The sequence below is a fragment of the Gekko japonicus genome, unplaced genomic scaffold (assembly GCF_001447785.1).
Source record: "Gekko japonicus isolate JY-2015 unplaced genomic scaffold, Gekko_japonicus_V1.1 scaffold296, whole genome shotgun sequence".
Taxonomy (NCBI): Eukaryota; Metazoa; Chordata; class Lepidosauria; order Squamata; family Gekkonidae; genus Gekko; species Gekko japonicus.
Genome location: NW_015177014.1, coordinates 918,800 through 934,880, shown reverse-complemented (window position 1 = coordinate 934,880; position 16,081 = coordinate 918,800). Strand labels below are relative to the sequence as shown.

Sequence of the window (16,081 nt, the reverse complement as noted above, 5' to 3'; positions counted from 1 at the left end):
CAATAGTCAGCAACCTTTTCCAAATGTCATTTGACACAGAGATCTGATCACAAACAAAACATTTTCAGTTGGTACAGCTTTGGTAAGATTGTGGCTTAAAAAAAAAGATGGCACAACAACAACTGAAGAATTACAGGATATAATCAGTCTATGGAAGTTAAGTGCAATGCCTCCTCTTATGGAAGTGGCTCCTGGAGCTACTTAGCTTGGAGAAAGGCTCCTTAGGCTGGAAGGAAGTTTCTGAGTTTGTCGAGCAGAGTGGTAGAATACAAGCCATTTTCTTTTGGGTAAGCTGAAGCCTAGAAAAAATATACTCTTTGGTTCATTAACTTCATGCATTTTTAATTACAATCTCTCTCTGTCTTCATATTAGGGCTGCAAATTCCCCCGGGGGGCGGATTTCCCCCCGCTTTGGAGGCCCAATTTCCACCACCGCAGAATCGGGCCCCGGGGGAAACCCCACCCCGGCGTGCACGTCAGCTGGATGTGACGTGCTGACGCCGGGCACGCTGGGGGTGGGGCCACAGCCATTTGAGGGGAAAACTCTATGTGGCCCCGCCCCCAGCGTGAGCACGTCACATCCGGCTGACGTGCATGCGGCGCACGCACGCTAGGGACGCAGTCCGGGAGCCCCCCGCCGCAAGAAGAAAAGGATTTGGCAACCCTACTTCATATTTGTCAAAACATAACAGTTAATAAATGCATTTGAATGTACATCAAGGCTAGCAAGTGAAAGCCACTTTAAAATTCTATTCAGATTTTCATCAGTATGCTGTTTTTGCTGTGGAACCTGGGTTAACAGTTTATCTTCACAAGGCAGCATCCAAGCACTGGCATCCAATGGCACGATGCACATCCATTAAGAAGAATATCTGGCTGTTGCCTTTGCTTACTCTGTTAAGAATACCAAGTTTGGCAGCTTCTTTAATGCAAGGTTAGCAACTTGTTTCAAGCTGTGGACTGCTCCATTTTACAGCGGCGTATTTATCAAATTACTTCAATTCCCTCGCAGGTGGAATATATCAGGTCTTGTGAGAAACATTTTTTTTAATTCAAGGGAAATACAGTAAAGATTATTATTTTTGTTGTTTCTTTTTTACTTTGAGGATAATGAGAGTCTCCAGCTAGAAAAGAGGCCAATTTTAGAAGTATTACTATGCTCAGACTTCTCTTCTGTAGTGTAAGCCCTGATTAAAAAATTAAGGGCAGATGATTACGGAGGTGGAACATTGGTCCCTTTTATAGCATTTCTCAAACACTGATAAAGTAGTAAAAGATGAGAAACTCAAGGGCTTGTATGTTACCTTCACAGCAACAGAGCTATTGCAACATGGCTCCCTTTACAACTTAGGTAATGCCAGAAGCCCTGAGCCATAAAAGTAATTCAGACTGCAGCTCCTTTCCCTGCCAATGGCCCTCCAGTTTCCAGGTGCATACTGTGGTGGACCCTTTCAAATATGACCTGGGGCCCCACCGTGTGGAAAAGAGAGGTGCTGCAGTGGCTCTAGTGTGATGAAAGTGATGTTGAAAGGGGCTATGAGAGAGGCTCACCAAAGTCAAGAAGAAGAGAAATGACTGAAGCATCATCTCAATTGTGCAAAAAAAAAAATTAATAATAATAGTGGGAATGGCCAAGGTTTTACAGATATTATAAGGATAAACTGTCAGTGGGTGTGACTTTTAAAAATTACAAAATGTTATGCACTAAGTACTATTCATGTCAACAGTTAACCTTTTTTCGCATTTTAAAATGCCTTCATATGCTCTAAACCTAAAAATTAAAAAAAATCCATTCACAAAGCAAATGTAGAAAGCTGACAAAACCATCTTTAGTTCTGAGACCAAGATTTACAGTTAACAGCGCAATCCTAAACAGGTCTAACTCAGAATTCTACTTAAGCCTGCTCAATGGGATTTACTCCCAGGAAAATGTTCTTAAGATTGTACTGTAAAAATGCCAGTTCACAAGTCAAGTGGACTGTGGCTGCAAGCCAACTGTGAGGAGAACAGACATTTCTGAACATGTTTTTCTCACTGACAAAAAAGTAACTTATTATTGTATAGACATTTCAAAGTATAAACTACCCTAAGGCAATGTATCTGCTAGCTTAAGACAGGATACTGATGTCTTCAGAAGGCCCTCTACCCAATTTTTAAAATGTCTGTTACAAATTTAAGATAAAAGTTCTGTGTGAGGTTTTATAACTATCAGCAACATCTACTACAAACAAACTCCTGAGATAACTTTGGCCTTTGTCACATAATAGTTGCCCATCTCAGTTATATTTCCCCACTTAAAGCCCCAAGAGAATCTGTAAAAGTTCTACCAAAAAAAGAGAGAGTCCATTTTATATACTGTTATGACATATGGTCCTTATATGAAGAGAGGATATATGAAACTTTCAGACATTCAGTATCTTAACCATGTGCTGCGTTTTTTTTAATACAGTGCTGCTAAATGCAGCTTATGGATGTCAATTTGCAGTTATAGTGGGACATGGCTGAAGAGGTAGGACACGGATTCGCCATTGTGCGTTCTTCGGATGGCCTCTGCCAAAATCATGGAAATATCAATAACCTAGAAGATAAGAAAAGAACGAGAAAGTAAGAAAAGCTGAAGGCAGTAGAAAAAGAGGAAGGCCCAACATGAGATGGATCGATTAAATAAATAGGGTTGCCAGGTCTGGGTTGGGAAATACCTGTAGATTTGGGGGTGGAGCCAGAGAAAGGCAGGGTTTGGAGAGGGGAGGGGCTTCAATGTGGTATAATGCCACAGAGTCCACCTTCCAAAGCAGCCTTTTCCCTCCAGCTGATCTGATCTCTGCTGCCTGGAGATCAGTCGTAATAGCAGGAAATCTCCAGCCACTACCTGGAGGTTGGCAACCCTATCAATCAATCAAGCCATTCCGTTTGCAAGACCTGAGTAAGGCTGTTGATGATAGGATGGCTTGGAGGTCAATTCATAGGGGTGCCGTAAGTGGGAGCCAACTTGAGAACACACAATACACACAGAGAAGAGAAAAAATGTGACCCTGGCTCATGCATACTACTTTCAGTTTCACTTCAGCTTATCTGAGAGGAAAGCAAACATTAAGAGTGTAAACTGTCTCTCTAAAAATTGATAGCAGAGCACAAACATGTTGGTCCACCTCTGACCACTAGAGGGCAATGAGAAGCCATTTGAAACCACATTGAAAACTGTTTACATAAGCCTTGTTATTTCAACTGAACCCATCCATGAGCCAGTGGCTTGGTAACGTTCTACAGGTTCGGGTTCAGTAGCCCCTTAGAGACCAATAGGAGTTTCAGGGGATAAGTTTTTGAGAGTCAAACCTCCATTTGTCAGATAGAAGTAGACGTATATACCCCGAAACTCTTGTGGCTCTCTAAGGCGCTACTGGACTCAAACCCAACTGTTCTATTGCAGAGCGACACGCCTACCCTTTGGAATTACCTTTCCACTGTTTAGGCATCCAATCAGTCTAAATATCACCAATGTCTAGACAGCACCCTTACCCCTTTATTTATAGTTCTCACACATTTGCTGCATTATTTCTGTTTAAAATAAAGAAAACAAGGAGTAGAAATAGCAGGTATGCTTGGCAACAGAACTGAGAGCATGCTCTAAGCAATCGATCAAGGTGATTCCCCACTCCTCCACTTGCAGCTGCTGGATGACCTTGGGCAAGCCATACTTCTGACAAGAGCTGTCCTTGAAAGGGCAATTTCTGTCAGAGCTCTCTCAGCCCCACCTACCTCACAGGGTGTCTGTTGTGGGGAGGGGGAGGGAAAGGAGATTGTAAGCTGCTCTGAGACTCCAAGTGAAAGGTGGGGTATAAATCCAATGTTGTCTTCTTCTTCTACTACTACTACTATTACCACCCTAAGTAATGTTTGAATTCTCATGAGCCCAACCCTGCTGTTTAAAAAAAGGAGACTGTTGTGGTAGCCAAAAGTGTTTCTATCTGCCGTGTTTGGTTCACCAACTCCCAGCTTTCTCAGACTCGGCCAATCTGGCCGTATGGCTCAATGCTTCTGTAACCTCGTGGCTGGATTACTGAAATGCGCTCTACCCTTGCCTACCCTTGAAGGCAACCTGGAAACTGCAGCTGGTTCGGACTGTGGCAGCTCAATCACGTCAGGGGCCAGTGGACAAGGAGACATCCTGCCAGTTTTTAAATAACAGTTTGATTCGGAGTTCAATTTAAGTGCTGGTTGTCATGGTTTCCTGGCCTAACACCGACATATCTAAAGGTCCGCCTCTCCCCATGCACCAACAACAGCCCTCATCTTGCCATCTACTGACTGATTCCCCCCCCCCCCCTTAAGGTAGCCCAGCGGGCATCGATAGCAGCCCATGCCATCTCCATCGCAGTTCCCACTTTGTGCACCAGGATCCCCAAGGAAGCAGGAGAGGAAAACACCTCTGGAAATTCCTAGGAGCTACGGCAAGGACGTCTTATTTGCCAGGGCTTCTAATGGGGCGTAGGCTGCAGGCACAGAGGGGTGTGTGTGTGTTATTTGGGGTTTTGCTGCGGTTTGTATGTTTTCATTTTGGATTTGTAAGCTGCCTTGCGCCACAAAGGAAAGATAGGGTATAAATATTTAAATAAATAAATACGATGCTGCAGGGGCTTTGACCTATCACTCCTCCCTCCGGGCAAACACCTTCTGGAAGAAACCTCTCGGCTGAGTCAGCCTTGGCAGTCTTCGTGTGCTGGGAAAGGCCACGGGATTCTTTGTGAAGGGGAGGTCCTTTTTTGACCCAGCTTTCCTTTGCTTGTGATGACTCAGGAACATTTATGTATGCAAAATATTTGATGCAGTCTCATGGTGGCTTTAGGCCATAAAAATCATAAAAATAGCAAAACACTAAAACCCAGCAGCAATAAAAACCAATAAGACAGATCAACGATAACAAGCCCTACAGCCACTTGATGATGGATGAGATGGACTAGATAGCTGAAACTGTTCAGTACTCCTTATAGGGCTTGGCCAGACCAATAATACATTGTTGTGGTGGTGTTACAGTAATGGGAAAGTGCTTGTCTCCAGTCCTATGGATTCCACTGTAAGGCTTGGAGGCCACACAGCAGGAACAGGTGACCCCCCCCCCCCAGGAGCAGTATTGGGGGGGCACTTTGGGATGCAGCAGGAGAGAAATTCGTGTTCCACAGGCAGAATTCCTTCTGCCTGTAGAAATACTTCATTAGAGCAAAGCCTAAATCTGTTACTTATCAGCTCTCTCAGATGCAAGAGACGGATTTTGATAGCACAAGAAAGGGCATTTCACATTATCTTCCCTATCCTATTTTCAGATACCTAAATTGGCCAAGAAGCACAGACAGCGGAGTCTTCGAGATCAGCAGCACAAAATACACTAGTACATTACCTGGATCTTGGGACAATGTTTCATTTTTTCTTCCTGTGGGATTGTGTTCGTTACCACCACCGCTTCAAAACCAGCATTATTGATCCGAGAAATAGCAGGGCCGGACAAAATTCCATGAGTAAGAATGGCGTACACTTTAGTCGCTCCTGCTGACACTAGCCTATAAAACACAGGGAAGGGAAAGCATGCCATAAACATAAGCTCATAATTGCAGACAGGGAGTTTCAGGAACCAGCAAACCTGATTACCTCTATGTTTCTACCAGTACAAGAAAACCTTTTTCAAGGTAATAAAAAGTGCTGTTTCAAGTCTGCTGGCTGGGGTGGATAACCTGCTAGGCAGATGGAATATTTTGTGATCTGTATCCTTCAGGGACTTTGAAGTACATGAAGTCAAACTACATAAAGCTTTATAATTGTCTGTTTCATGCTATATGCACTCAAGTAAGCAAGCACTGCAATGGGAAGTGAAGACTGCTCCTCATCTACCCAAGCCCTGAAAGGTATCTGCAGCCTCCTCCTTTCTATCCAAGTTTATTTTTTCATGTCAGTGGAGAGCACATCTTGATAAAACTATCAGAATATTGAAGTCACACAATGCCTTGTACAGAGCTATTGTCAAAGCCACCAGATGCTACCCAATTATTAGATGAAAGTAGTTTCCATGCAGGATATTGCAGATTTCTTGGGCATTACTGATAACGTGCAGTGATTAATATACAGTGCTGATCTGGTAGCAGACCAAATCTATAAGATGGAGAAGTTCTATCTTATCAAAGGTTCTACAGTAGAGCCTAAAATAATGACATTCTACTATGTCTGAGCCTATTCTGGAACCGCTTCATACAAACTGAAACTCAGTAAATGCAAAAACAGCCACAAGTCTGAAGTTTTCTGAGAAACCGTTTCTGCTAGCCAATTCATCTTGTCTTGCTCAAGAAGTCTATCTAGATCCCTTAGGGTTTACTCACTTGTCTGCTGCATGACATACTGTGCCACATGTGTCTGCCATATCATCCACCAGAATTGCTACACGGCCGGTCACATCACCAACCAAGACCATTCGGTCCACCTCATTGGCTTTCTTTCTTTCTTTGTGAATCAGGGCGAATTCAACGTTAAGTCTGTCGGCAATTGAAGTGACTCTATAGTGTGCGGATACAGATAGTGAACATTTCTCTCAAAATAAAAAAAAACTTACATGTAAAGACATATTTTAATTGGCTAACATTATCGATTTCATGTCTAGTTACCAGTAGATAAGTTATGGGAAGGGTCTCCCAATAACATTTTGGGTTGGATCCAGACTACATTTGCAATTTCCACTGATTCCCTCTTCCCACTGCAGATACTGGGCCCCCCATGTTGTTCCTTGGGCATTTCACAGAGAGCAGTGGGCTTCAGTAGGAAAGGGGTAAGCAGGAAAGTTCCGTTCTGCTGCTGGAAAATTTATTCTAGATCCAACCCTTTATATAGCAATCATAGCCATAGCACCTGGAAGTCCCTCCTTAAAAATTAATATAAGAACGTGGTTATTACTTTGTTGTGGTTTAAAGTCAGCTGTACTTGACAGAGTTAATATAATCAAAGTTGCTGTACAATAACCAAATTTCCAAGAAATTAGGGGAGATCTTTTATTCTGCATAGTACAGTCTTCAGAACAACAAACAGACTTTCAAAGCCTGGGACTATGATCCACCTTATCTCACAAACTCCCTGCCTCATAGCCACTCCAGCAACACTGCAGTTAGAGATATAAATAACTGTTGACGATTTTGGTTTTATCTTTCCCTCCCTCCCTCCCCAAACCACTCGATATCAATTTGATTGCACTTAAACACAGTGAAATTACTACATATTAGAGGTCAGTGTATAAATGTTACGGCTGCCAAACTGACGCTGCTGAAAACATTTCACTGCATGTGGCATTTATAACATTACCACATGGAATACTCTGACCATGTCGAGCAGCTGGAAGCCCAAGCCAGCGGCCAGTAGGAATCTCACCCCAAGTGGGGGGCTCAGTGGCCCTCTCATGTCACTATCATATGGACCCACATCTAGGTAGAAGCCTTCACACTAGCTTCCATATGGAGGGCAAAACATTTGAGTCATCTCTAAAAGACCCTGTTCCTATGTTATCATATCGATGTGGCAGCTGCTAAGAACTGTTTCTCTAAAGTCAGGTCAGGTGGCCCATGTGGCAGTGATACACATGCAAGTGCCACTCACCCAGTTCCTATGGTCAAATCTCAGTTATTTCCCTTACCAGTTCTATACTTCCTCGTGGGAATATTGCCATGGAAAACAACTATATAACACAGTTGGACCCTGCACATATATTAGTATGCACATAATTTGCTGCTATGATGAGATTACACATGAAAAGATTATAAGCAGCTGCTACATCACAAGGATAATATGCATATGATAATGCAAGCCATGCTGCTGGATGATGCATTAGTGTCACCAGGCTAGAAGGTCCTGTGGATTGCTGAACTTGAGGCAACAGAAATATTCAGAACTGACAATCACCAGGCTTTAACTGAAATGGCCAATCTATTATAGGATATCCATATTGCTCTATGCTTTACTAAAACTGGTTGAATAAAGTTATAGAGTTGGATTCAACAGAGGATTCTGTTCCATCACCAGCCAGGGGATTTGATTTCACTGAAGGTGGGTCAGGAAGAATTTTACTGGTGATGTGAGGGAGTTCACTTGAGAGTGTCAGTTGGGAAGGAAGGTGGGGAGAGGGGAGAGGAGAGTGAACGACCTGGGAGGATCCTGAAATAGGGAAGTAGAACCAGTGGTCCTTCCCTGAGGAAAACAACTCCTAGGAAAGAGGGGTGATCCCCATCAAGTTTTAAAGACAGAAAATTGGAGCTTATGTGTATATTCTTACCTCCACAAATTAGCAATTTTGTGCCAACTAAGCTTATGCCTATTTATCGAAGTGGTGACAGCAAAGTGATCTCTCTCAACAGTTACAAACACCTGTCTGTAGAACAAAATAGCTACATTTTTGTGTGAAATGATCTACTGTATATAATTCTACAAAGTTTCCCTCATTCCTGTTGCCTTTTGACTTGCCAAGTGTAAAACTGAAACCTGAGTCTGACTTGACCATTTCCCCATAAGAGTGAAATAAAACAGTTTATGTGTTGTGAATTCATATCAGCCTCTCATGTAGGATTGCCAGGTCCCTCCTAGCTACCGGCAAGGGATGGGGGTGGGGGCTTACTGGGAGCAGCAGGGAGGCCCAAACAATGTGCAGCGATGTGTCTACATCACTGACCACATGATCTGAAATGGCATAATCACTTCCCAGATGTTGGGGTGACTCTGGTATTTGGGCAAAAACTCTATGGTAAATTTGGCTTCTACCAAAGAGTTTTTGCCCAAATACTAGAGCATCACCCCGGATGTGATGATGTGACTTCCAGGTCATGTGGGCAGTGACACAGACATGTTGCTGCACATCGGATGGATCTCCTTCTTTTTTGGGATAAGCTCCCCCTCGCTTGGCAAAATGAAAGCAAACCAAAGAGAGAGATCATGGGATGGAAGTTGAAAGGAAGCAAACAACCATGATATATTGTGCCGAAAAAGGTTCTTCAAGACTTGTAAATTTGATGAATGTGACTATGAGATATGACTAGTGTGCTTGCCAAATGAATTAATATTATATAGGTATTTCAACACTACCCACTTTGATAACATTATACTTGAAACGAGATGTAATACGCATGGTTCATTGGTGTTGATGGTAAACTGAATATTGGAAAAATAACTTACAAGTCTTGAAGAACTTTTTTTGGCAAAACGAAAGGGCGGGGAGGAAGCGTCACAGCAGGGAAGTCCCATTCTGCTAATGGAAATCTTTCCCAGGAGAAGGAGTTTACAGTGGGATCCAAGCCACAGACTCAGGGTTGGATCCAGACCAAATATCCCATGAACAGAAGGTGCAGGGTAATTTTGGCCAACCCTCCCTTCCTTCTGCAAACTCTTCCTTCCTTCTGCAAACATGACAATTATTTACTGTGCACATGGGGGAAATTGCTCACACCAAAATACACCCCCAAAACAAAGGCCATACTTCTAAACAGAGGATGACCTCAAGCATGAGATCAGCATGAAGATTTAGTACTGTCATAGTCCAGGAGGTGAATGTAACCAGAAGGCTGGATCAGAATTACATTAGAAAGATTCCAGTTGCTTCCTTACAGAAAACATGCCTTTGGGTAAATGAATATATATTTTATCAAAGAAAAATTAACTATCAGGAGATGCTTCATAGATGGTTTACATGAGCTAAAGAGTTAAACCTCAGCGTATTCTTTTCTGTACAAAACAATTCAATTAAAATACAACGAACGCTTACCTACACTTCAGCAGGGACAATGAGGTGGGTCTCATACTAGAGAAAGGAACCTTAGACAGCTCCAGAGAAGGGAGAGAGGGAGAAACAGGAAGAACTGCAGCAACTGTGCTACAAGAAGCAAGCAGCAGGGAAACGCTCCTTCCTTCAGGAGAGGGACTCAGCTAAGGAGGCCAAAATCAGGGAGAAGAGAGAAGAGAGAAAAGAATGGTCTTTAGAGCACTGAGACAATCTTAAGTCATACACTGCTTGTCCCATGTACCAGTTCACTTAGGCAGACAACAGAAGACCCAAAGCACATTCATTCTGCTTTGTAGAATGAATGCTAGAAAAGGCAGCATTCTACCTTTTTGCTCCACCTGCATCAGGCGAGACGATGACACAGTTTCTCCAGTCCACAATATTTTCTTTGATCCACTGCAACACTGCTGGTTCTGCATACAGGTTGTCCACTGGGATATCGAAGAATCCCTAGAGACCACAAGAGAGGAATTAGTTTTTGGTATGTTAAACCAGGGATTGACAAATTCTAGATGCCAGGGCACTACGGCACCTAGAAATCTCATCAGTTATTTATTTTAAGTGCCTTCTGGTGGTTCTTAGTAGACGTATGGTGTGAGATATATAGGTTAGCTTTTTTGTTGTGATTACTATGTTTACCCTGTATTTATTTATTCACTATAACACTTTTGTTATAGTTTTTTTTAATTGACAAGAAACTGAAGAATTTAGGATTAGTTTTTGTGGTAGCAATAAGAAGACAGTAAAATAGAAAACTCTGAAGGATGAAAAATAAGTGTGGCTCCTAAATTTTTGGGGTGGCTCCTAGGCCCGCTGAAAATTTGTTAAGGCCTATGTTAAATACTGTTGATTGTGGCCTGCACCTGCCAAATTTTGAAATCACTAACTCTGTCAAACGTTCTGGCAGAAGCAACCAATGGGAAAACCCACTAAGGCCCTGTTCATACGAGCCCATTTGGGCCGGGAGCGGGACGGAATGGGGGCGGAGCAAACCGGCGCGATCCCACCTCAACATCTGGGGAGCGTGCCGGATCCGTCCCGGTTCCGTCCCTTCCAGCGTTGCTCCGTGGCGAAAAAGAACCACCTCCTGAGGTGGTTCTTTCTGAAGGGCCGCAGCAACGCTGGTCGTGGGATCGCCGGCGCGTCCTTGCGCCGGCGCATCCCTGGCTCCTGGCCGAACTGCGCATGTGTGAGCATGCGCAGTTCGCCAGGCTCCCCTTCCCACCGTCGCGTTCTCCCCGGCATCTGATCGTGCCGGGGAGTGTTGCGACGCGGCTCGGGGGATCTGTGAGATCCCGCTGCGCCGTCCCAACTGTGCTGCGGCTCACTTTAGCCGCGGCACTAGCGTCTAATTCCCTGCCGTATGGCAGGGACCTAAGTATGCCTGGAATGCATACAGGGTAACTGTGGCATACAGAAACAAAGCTGAATCACTTGTTAAAATGAATGGAACAGGTGAAATGCTGGTGAAACGCTATGTCTAATATGCTGTTTGTATGTTATGTTTGTCTTGAAAAATAAAAAAATTACAAAAAAATAATAATATGCTGTGCGTATGCATAACGTTTGAAAAAATGCTCTAAAAGTCTAGTTCCTAGTTTTTCATTGATGGAGGGCTTTCAGTGAAAGAACTGAAACTAGAGAGAACTTCAGAAAGTACTAAGAGGGAGAAAATATGGAAATGAGCTACTGAAGTCCAATGCATTTCAGGAGTAGAAGACTTTATAGGACACACTGATTTATGGCAGGATCTAAATAAGTTTGCTGCCTCCGGAAGTGCCACTAGAGTTCTTCATTTCAATGAACTGCTTTCCCAAACCTTTTCAGGTAATCTCTTCTGATCTTTCCTGATTTCTTCTGCTTACTGGTGTTGTCCTTCACTTTTCCATTCTCAACAAAACAGTCACCCAGGCTTTGGAATTATTATCTTGGATTTTCCCACACATTACAGCCCCCACTTTGTAAACTGTGAATTCCATGACAGTGAAACTCATGGGAGTGAAAAACAGATGTCCCATTTGGCCTTGAGAAACCATCTAAGGTTTCGGACTATCTCAGGCTCAAGTTCCAAACAAGCGGTTTGATGAGAGCTTGGGAAAGGATGGATTTTCATTTGGACTGCAACTGGGCCCCAAATTTGGAATTTTAAGAGAGAACTGAAATGGTAGAGCTCCAGGTTCAAAGCAGCCCTGGCAATCACGACTATGAAAAGAAATCGTGGCAGTTTTAGCTGCCACCCTTTTTCATAGCAGGAAGTCAAAAAGGGGACAACAGGCGCTGGTAACAGAGAGCTGAACTGACTCAAGAACAGAACAACCTTACCTGTATCTGTGAGGCATGCAAGTCCATTGTGATGATGTGGTCTGCTCCAGCAACTGATAACATATTGGCAACAAGCTTTGCAGAAATGGGAGCCCGGCTCTGAAGGCAGAAGAAACGGGTTTTATGCATTTTCAGAACAAGTTATCAAACCTCCCAATTCGAGTTACATCAATAAACAGTGAGATTACCACAGAGTACGGCAGGATTATTCTAGACACAACTAATAGCTTCCTCGATAAAGTTTTATGATTGTTATAGTTGTTATTTATGTGTTTTTATTTTTAATGTAAACCACCCCGAGCCTGCTTTGGCAGGGAGGGCGGGGTATAAATTGAACAAACAAATAAATAAATACATGACAGTAATAACAATACATATTAGGACAGCCAGTGTGGTGGTGTAGGGCCAGGACCAGGAAGATCCAGTTTAAAACCCCCACGGCATGAAATCTACTGGATGAACCCTGGGCCAATCCCCTCACAAGGATAAAAGGGAGCAGGAGGCACGATGTGTGCAGCACCCTGGGTTCTTTAAAGGAAGGGCGGAATACAATTTTCACAAAGTAAACACACAAAATTAAGTTCCTAACATTTGGCAGAATGGGACTACTTGTTTATATGGAAATTATTCTTGTTAGAACTATTCTGCTCAGATCCTTGAAATGCAAGTGCTCTAGTAAGGCCCTTGAAGCTCACATGAAGCACTCTTAACTTGTAAAAACGAGCAAATTTCTCAAGGCAGGTCAGAAGTTTGGAGTACAGTCTGCTGAAACTGGCTTCTCCCTTTCTCTTGCTTCTTTCAAGCAATGTGGGGACAAAGCTGCTACTCTGAACCAAAACAGCTCCGTATAGTTTTCAGTGTTGTCCTCTCTGTGGAGTCATCGCAGTGACTGCTAGCAAACAAAACAGGGCCTTTTAATCTAAAAAGTGGTGACTGTCAAACCTCTCCTTTGCAATTCATAGGATTTTTAGTCCTTTCAGTGTTGGGATCAATAATGTCAGCAGCATGTTGAACTTTGCCTCGTTGTTGCTGATGCAACAGCATAGCTAGTAAGCGCTGGGGTGTCTGCTTCTTCTTCTTGTTTTTGTTTTTTGCCTTAAATAGAATCAAATTCTGGATTTTTCTTCTTTGCCACATCTCTGGAAATGTGTCTGGACACCACTACTTGCCCTCTCCCAAGAGCTTCACATAGACGCTAAAATGCATGGGGGGGGGGGGGAAACAAGATATAACTTTGCCAGAACCCAAGCCTACCTTCAAGGTAGGACTGAAACCACTACCAAACAGTGCCTCCCAGTCCCAACCCCTAAAGTTGATTCAGAAGAACACTATGCCAGGAGAATTAATAGGGATGCCCTCCCCCTCTCCATCTCCCGGCACATGTCATCCACCAGGGTGACCGAGGCTGTTTAACCAGGCTTGAAACCAGACTGGAATAAATCCAAATAATCCACTCTGGAGTCCCTGATCTTGCTCAGCCACCACTTGTTCTCAATCACCTTGCTCAAGAATGGTATATTTGAGGCTGGATGGTATTGTTCAAGTCTCCTGGGTCCAGAGTAAATTTCTTTAGGAGTGGGCACACCTCTGCCTCCTTCAAGGAAGGAGAGACCTCCCCTTCCCTTGGGGAGGCCTTTACTGTCTCCTGCCCCCCCCAGCAGATTTAAGCATCCAGGAGGGGCAAGGGTCATAAGAACATAAGAACATAAGAGACGCCAATGTTGGATCAGGCCAAAGGCCCATCCAGTCCAACACTCTGTGTCACACAGTGGCCAGAAATACCAGTGCCATCAGGAGGTCCACCAGTGGGGCCAGGACATTAGAAGCCCTCCCACTGTTGACCCCCCCCCAAGCACCAAGAAGACAGAGCATCACTTGCCCCAGAGCCCCTAACTATACCTTGTGGCTAATAGCCACTGATGGACCTCTGCTCCATATGCTTATCTAATTCCCTTTTGAAGCCGTCCATGCTTGTAGCACCCACCACTTCCTGTGGCAGTGAATTCCATGTGTTAATCACTCTTTGGGTGAAGAAGTACTTCCTTTTATCCGTTCTAACCCGACCGCTCTGCAGTTTCATGGAGTGCCCACGAGTTCTTGTATTGTGAGAAAGGGAGAAAAGTACCTCTTTCTTTACCTGCTCTTTCCCATGCATAATCTTATAAACCTCGATCATGTCACCCCTCAGTCGTCTTTTCTCCAAGCTAAAGAGCCCTAAGCGCTTTAACCTTTCCTCATAGGGAAAGTGTTCCAACCCTTTTATCATTCGAGTTGCCCTTTTCTGCACTTTTTCCAAAGCTATAATATCCTTTTTAAGGTGTGGTGCCCAGAACTGCACACAGTATTCCAAATGAGGTCTCACCATTGATTTATATAGGGGCATTATTATATTGGCTGATCTGTTTTCAATACCCTTCCTAATAATCCCCAGCATAGCATTGGCCTTCTTTATTGCAGTCACACACTGTCTCGACATTTTCAGTGAGTTATCCACTACAACTCCAAGATCTCTCTCTTGCTCAGTCTCTGCCAGTTCAGACCCCATCAATGTATATTTATAGTTAGGATTTTTGGCTCCAATGTGCATCACCTTGCACTTGGCCACATTGAACCCCATTTGCCATGTTGACGCCCACTCGCCCATCCTTGACAGATCCCCTTGGAGTGCCTCACAATCCTCACTGGTTTTCACCACCCTGAACAACTTTGTATCATCCGCAAATTTAGCCACTTCACTGCTTACTCCCATCTCCAAATCATTAATGAACAAGTTAAAAAGCAGTGGACCAAGTACTGATCCCTGCGGTACCCCACTGCTTACCACCCTCCACTGAGAAAATTGCCCACCTACACTCACTCTCTGTTTTCTATGAACTAGCCAGTTTTTGATCCATACAAGCAGGTGGCATGTCTCAAACCTCCAAGAATCCTGTCCATATCCTCAGACTGGACAAGCTAAAAGGTATCCCACACAGTTGGACAAATCAGCACCCTGGGACCATCTGACCCTGTCACTGTTAGTGTAGAGTCCAAGTCTGAATGGATGCAAGAGATGTTATTTGCAAAGTGCTTCGCAAAATGATTGCAGCGGGCTGCAGAGCAGTCCACCTCCTCCTGGGACCTTCTGCTTGCAAAGCAGAGATTCTTCCACTGAGCCCCCACCCCTGCAGTCTTGGTATCCCTTTAAGTCTAAACCTCAGCAGGTAGTGATTTGTCCCTGACTAGGGGACCCTCTTTACTTCTCCCACCTTGAGATCATATTCTTCCTGCCCAGAACAGAACAGAATGTGTTTCCCATATTGGTAGAGATCCTCTACTTTTTTTTCCGGGTTTTCCAGAATGTCTGCAGATGGGGAAAAAACCTGTAGATATTAGTTCTGAATTTTCGACTGTTCCTCCATGACCCAAAAGGGCAACCCTGTGTCAGAATGGCAAAGCCTCATGTTGAACATTGCTGTTCTCTTGCTAGGACCAAACAGCCTCTGTATAGGCTAATAAGGAGGTATCTACCTTCCATGTTACAGATGGCCCTTATACCTTTCTCATACAAGGTAAAAAGCTGCTTGGTTGAGACATGGTTAATCTTTTAAAAAGCCAGCCAAAAAATTAAACTCCCTACTGAGTATTCTGTTCCAGAGTGAATTTTCCTGTAACTGTTTTGGGCTTTAAGGCAAACACAAATGCCCTGGGGAAAAATGTACATGACTGAGTGTTCAGTGTAGTTGACCTTTATGGATTGGGGCTCAGTATTTCTCGGGACTGGAATGGTAACTTCTTCTCCTCCTCAAAGTTTTTTGACTCCCAGGGCTGTGGCAAAATCCTAGAAGCATACAGGTAACTTCCCATACAGGCACAAAACACTTCAGTTACACTTGACTGGAAGAGTTCTGTGACTAGCAGAGAAATCAGCGGTTTGGATTGTCCTTCCAGTCTGAAGGGCAGAACCACTTCAAAGCTCAAACGACA

At 43.8% G+C, this 16,081-nt stretch overlaps 1 protein-coding gene across 2 annotated transcripts in view; it reads right to left on the bottom strand.

Annotated features, from left to right (window-relative positions):
• Positions 1-610: 610 nt before the first annotated feature.
• The window catches only part of PRPS2 (phosphoribosyl pyrophosphate synthetase 2), a 36,477-nt gene continuing 21,006 nt past the window's right edge, over positions 611-16,081 (bottom strand). The window contains exons 3-7 of one of the 2 annotated variants that reach the window (XM_015427692.1): positions 12,116-12,214; positions 10,119-10,243; positions 6,363-6,536; positions 5,393-5,552; positions 611-2,578 (exon numbers count right to left, since the gene is read on the bottom strand). In XM_015427692.1, the coding sequence (XP_015283178.1) occupies positions 2,486-2,578; positions 5,393-5,552; positions 6,363-6,536; positions 10,119-10,243; positions 12,116-12,214 (651 nt within the window). In that variant the 3' untranslated portion in view covers positions 611-2,485. Of the gene's footprint in view, positions 2,579-5,392; positions 5,553-6,362; positions 6,537-9,775; positions 9,933-10,118; positions 10,244-12,115; positions 12,215-16,081 lie in introns of those variants that run through there. The other variant, XM_015427693.1, reaches the window with a different exon arrangement.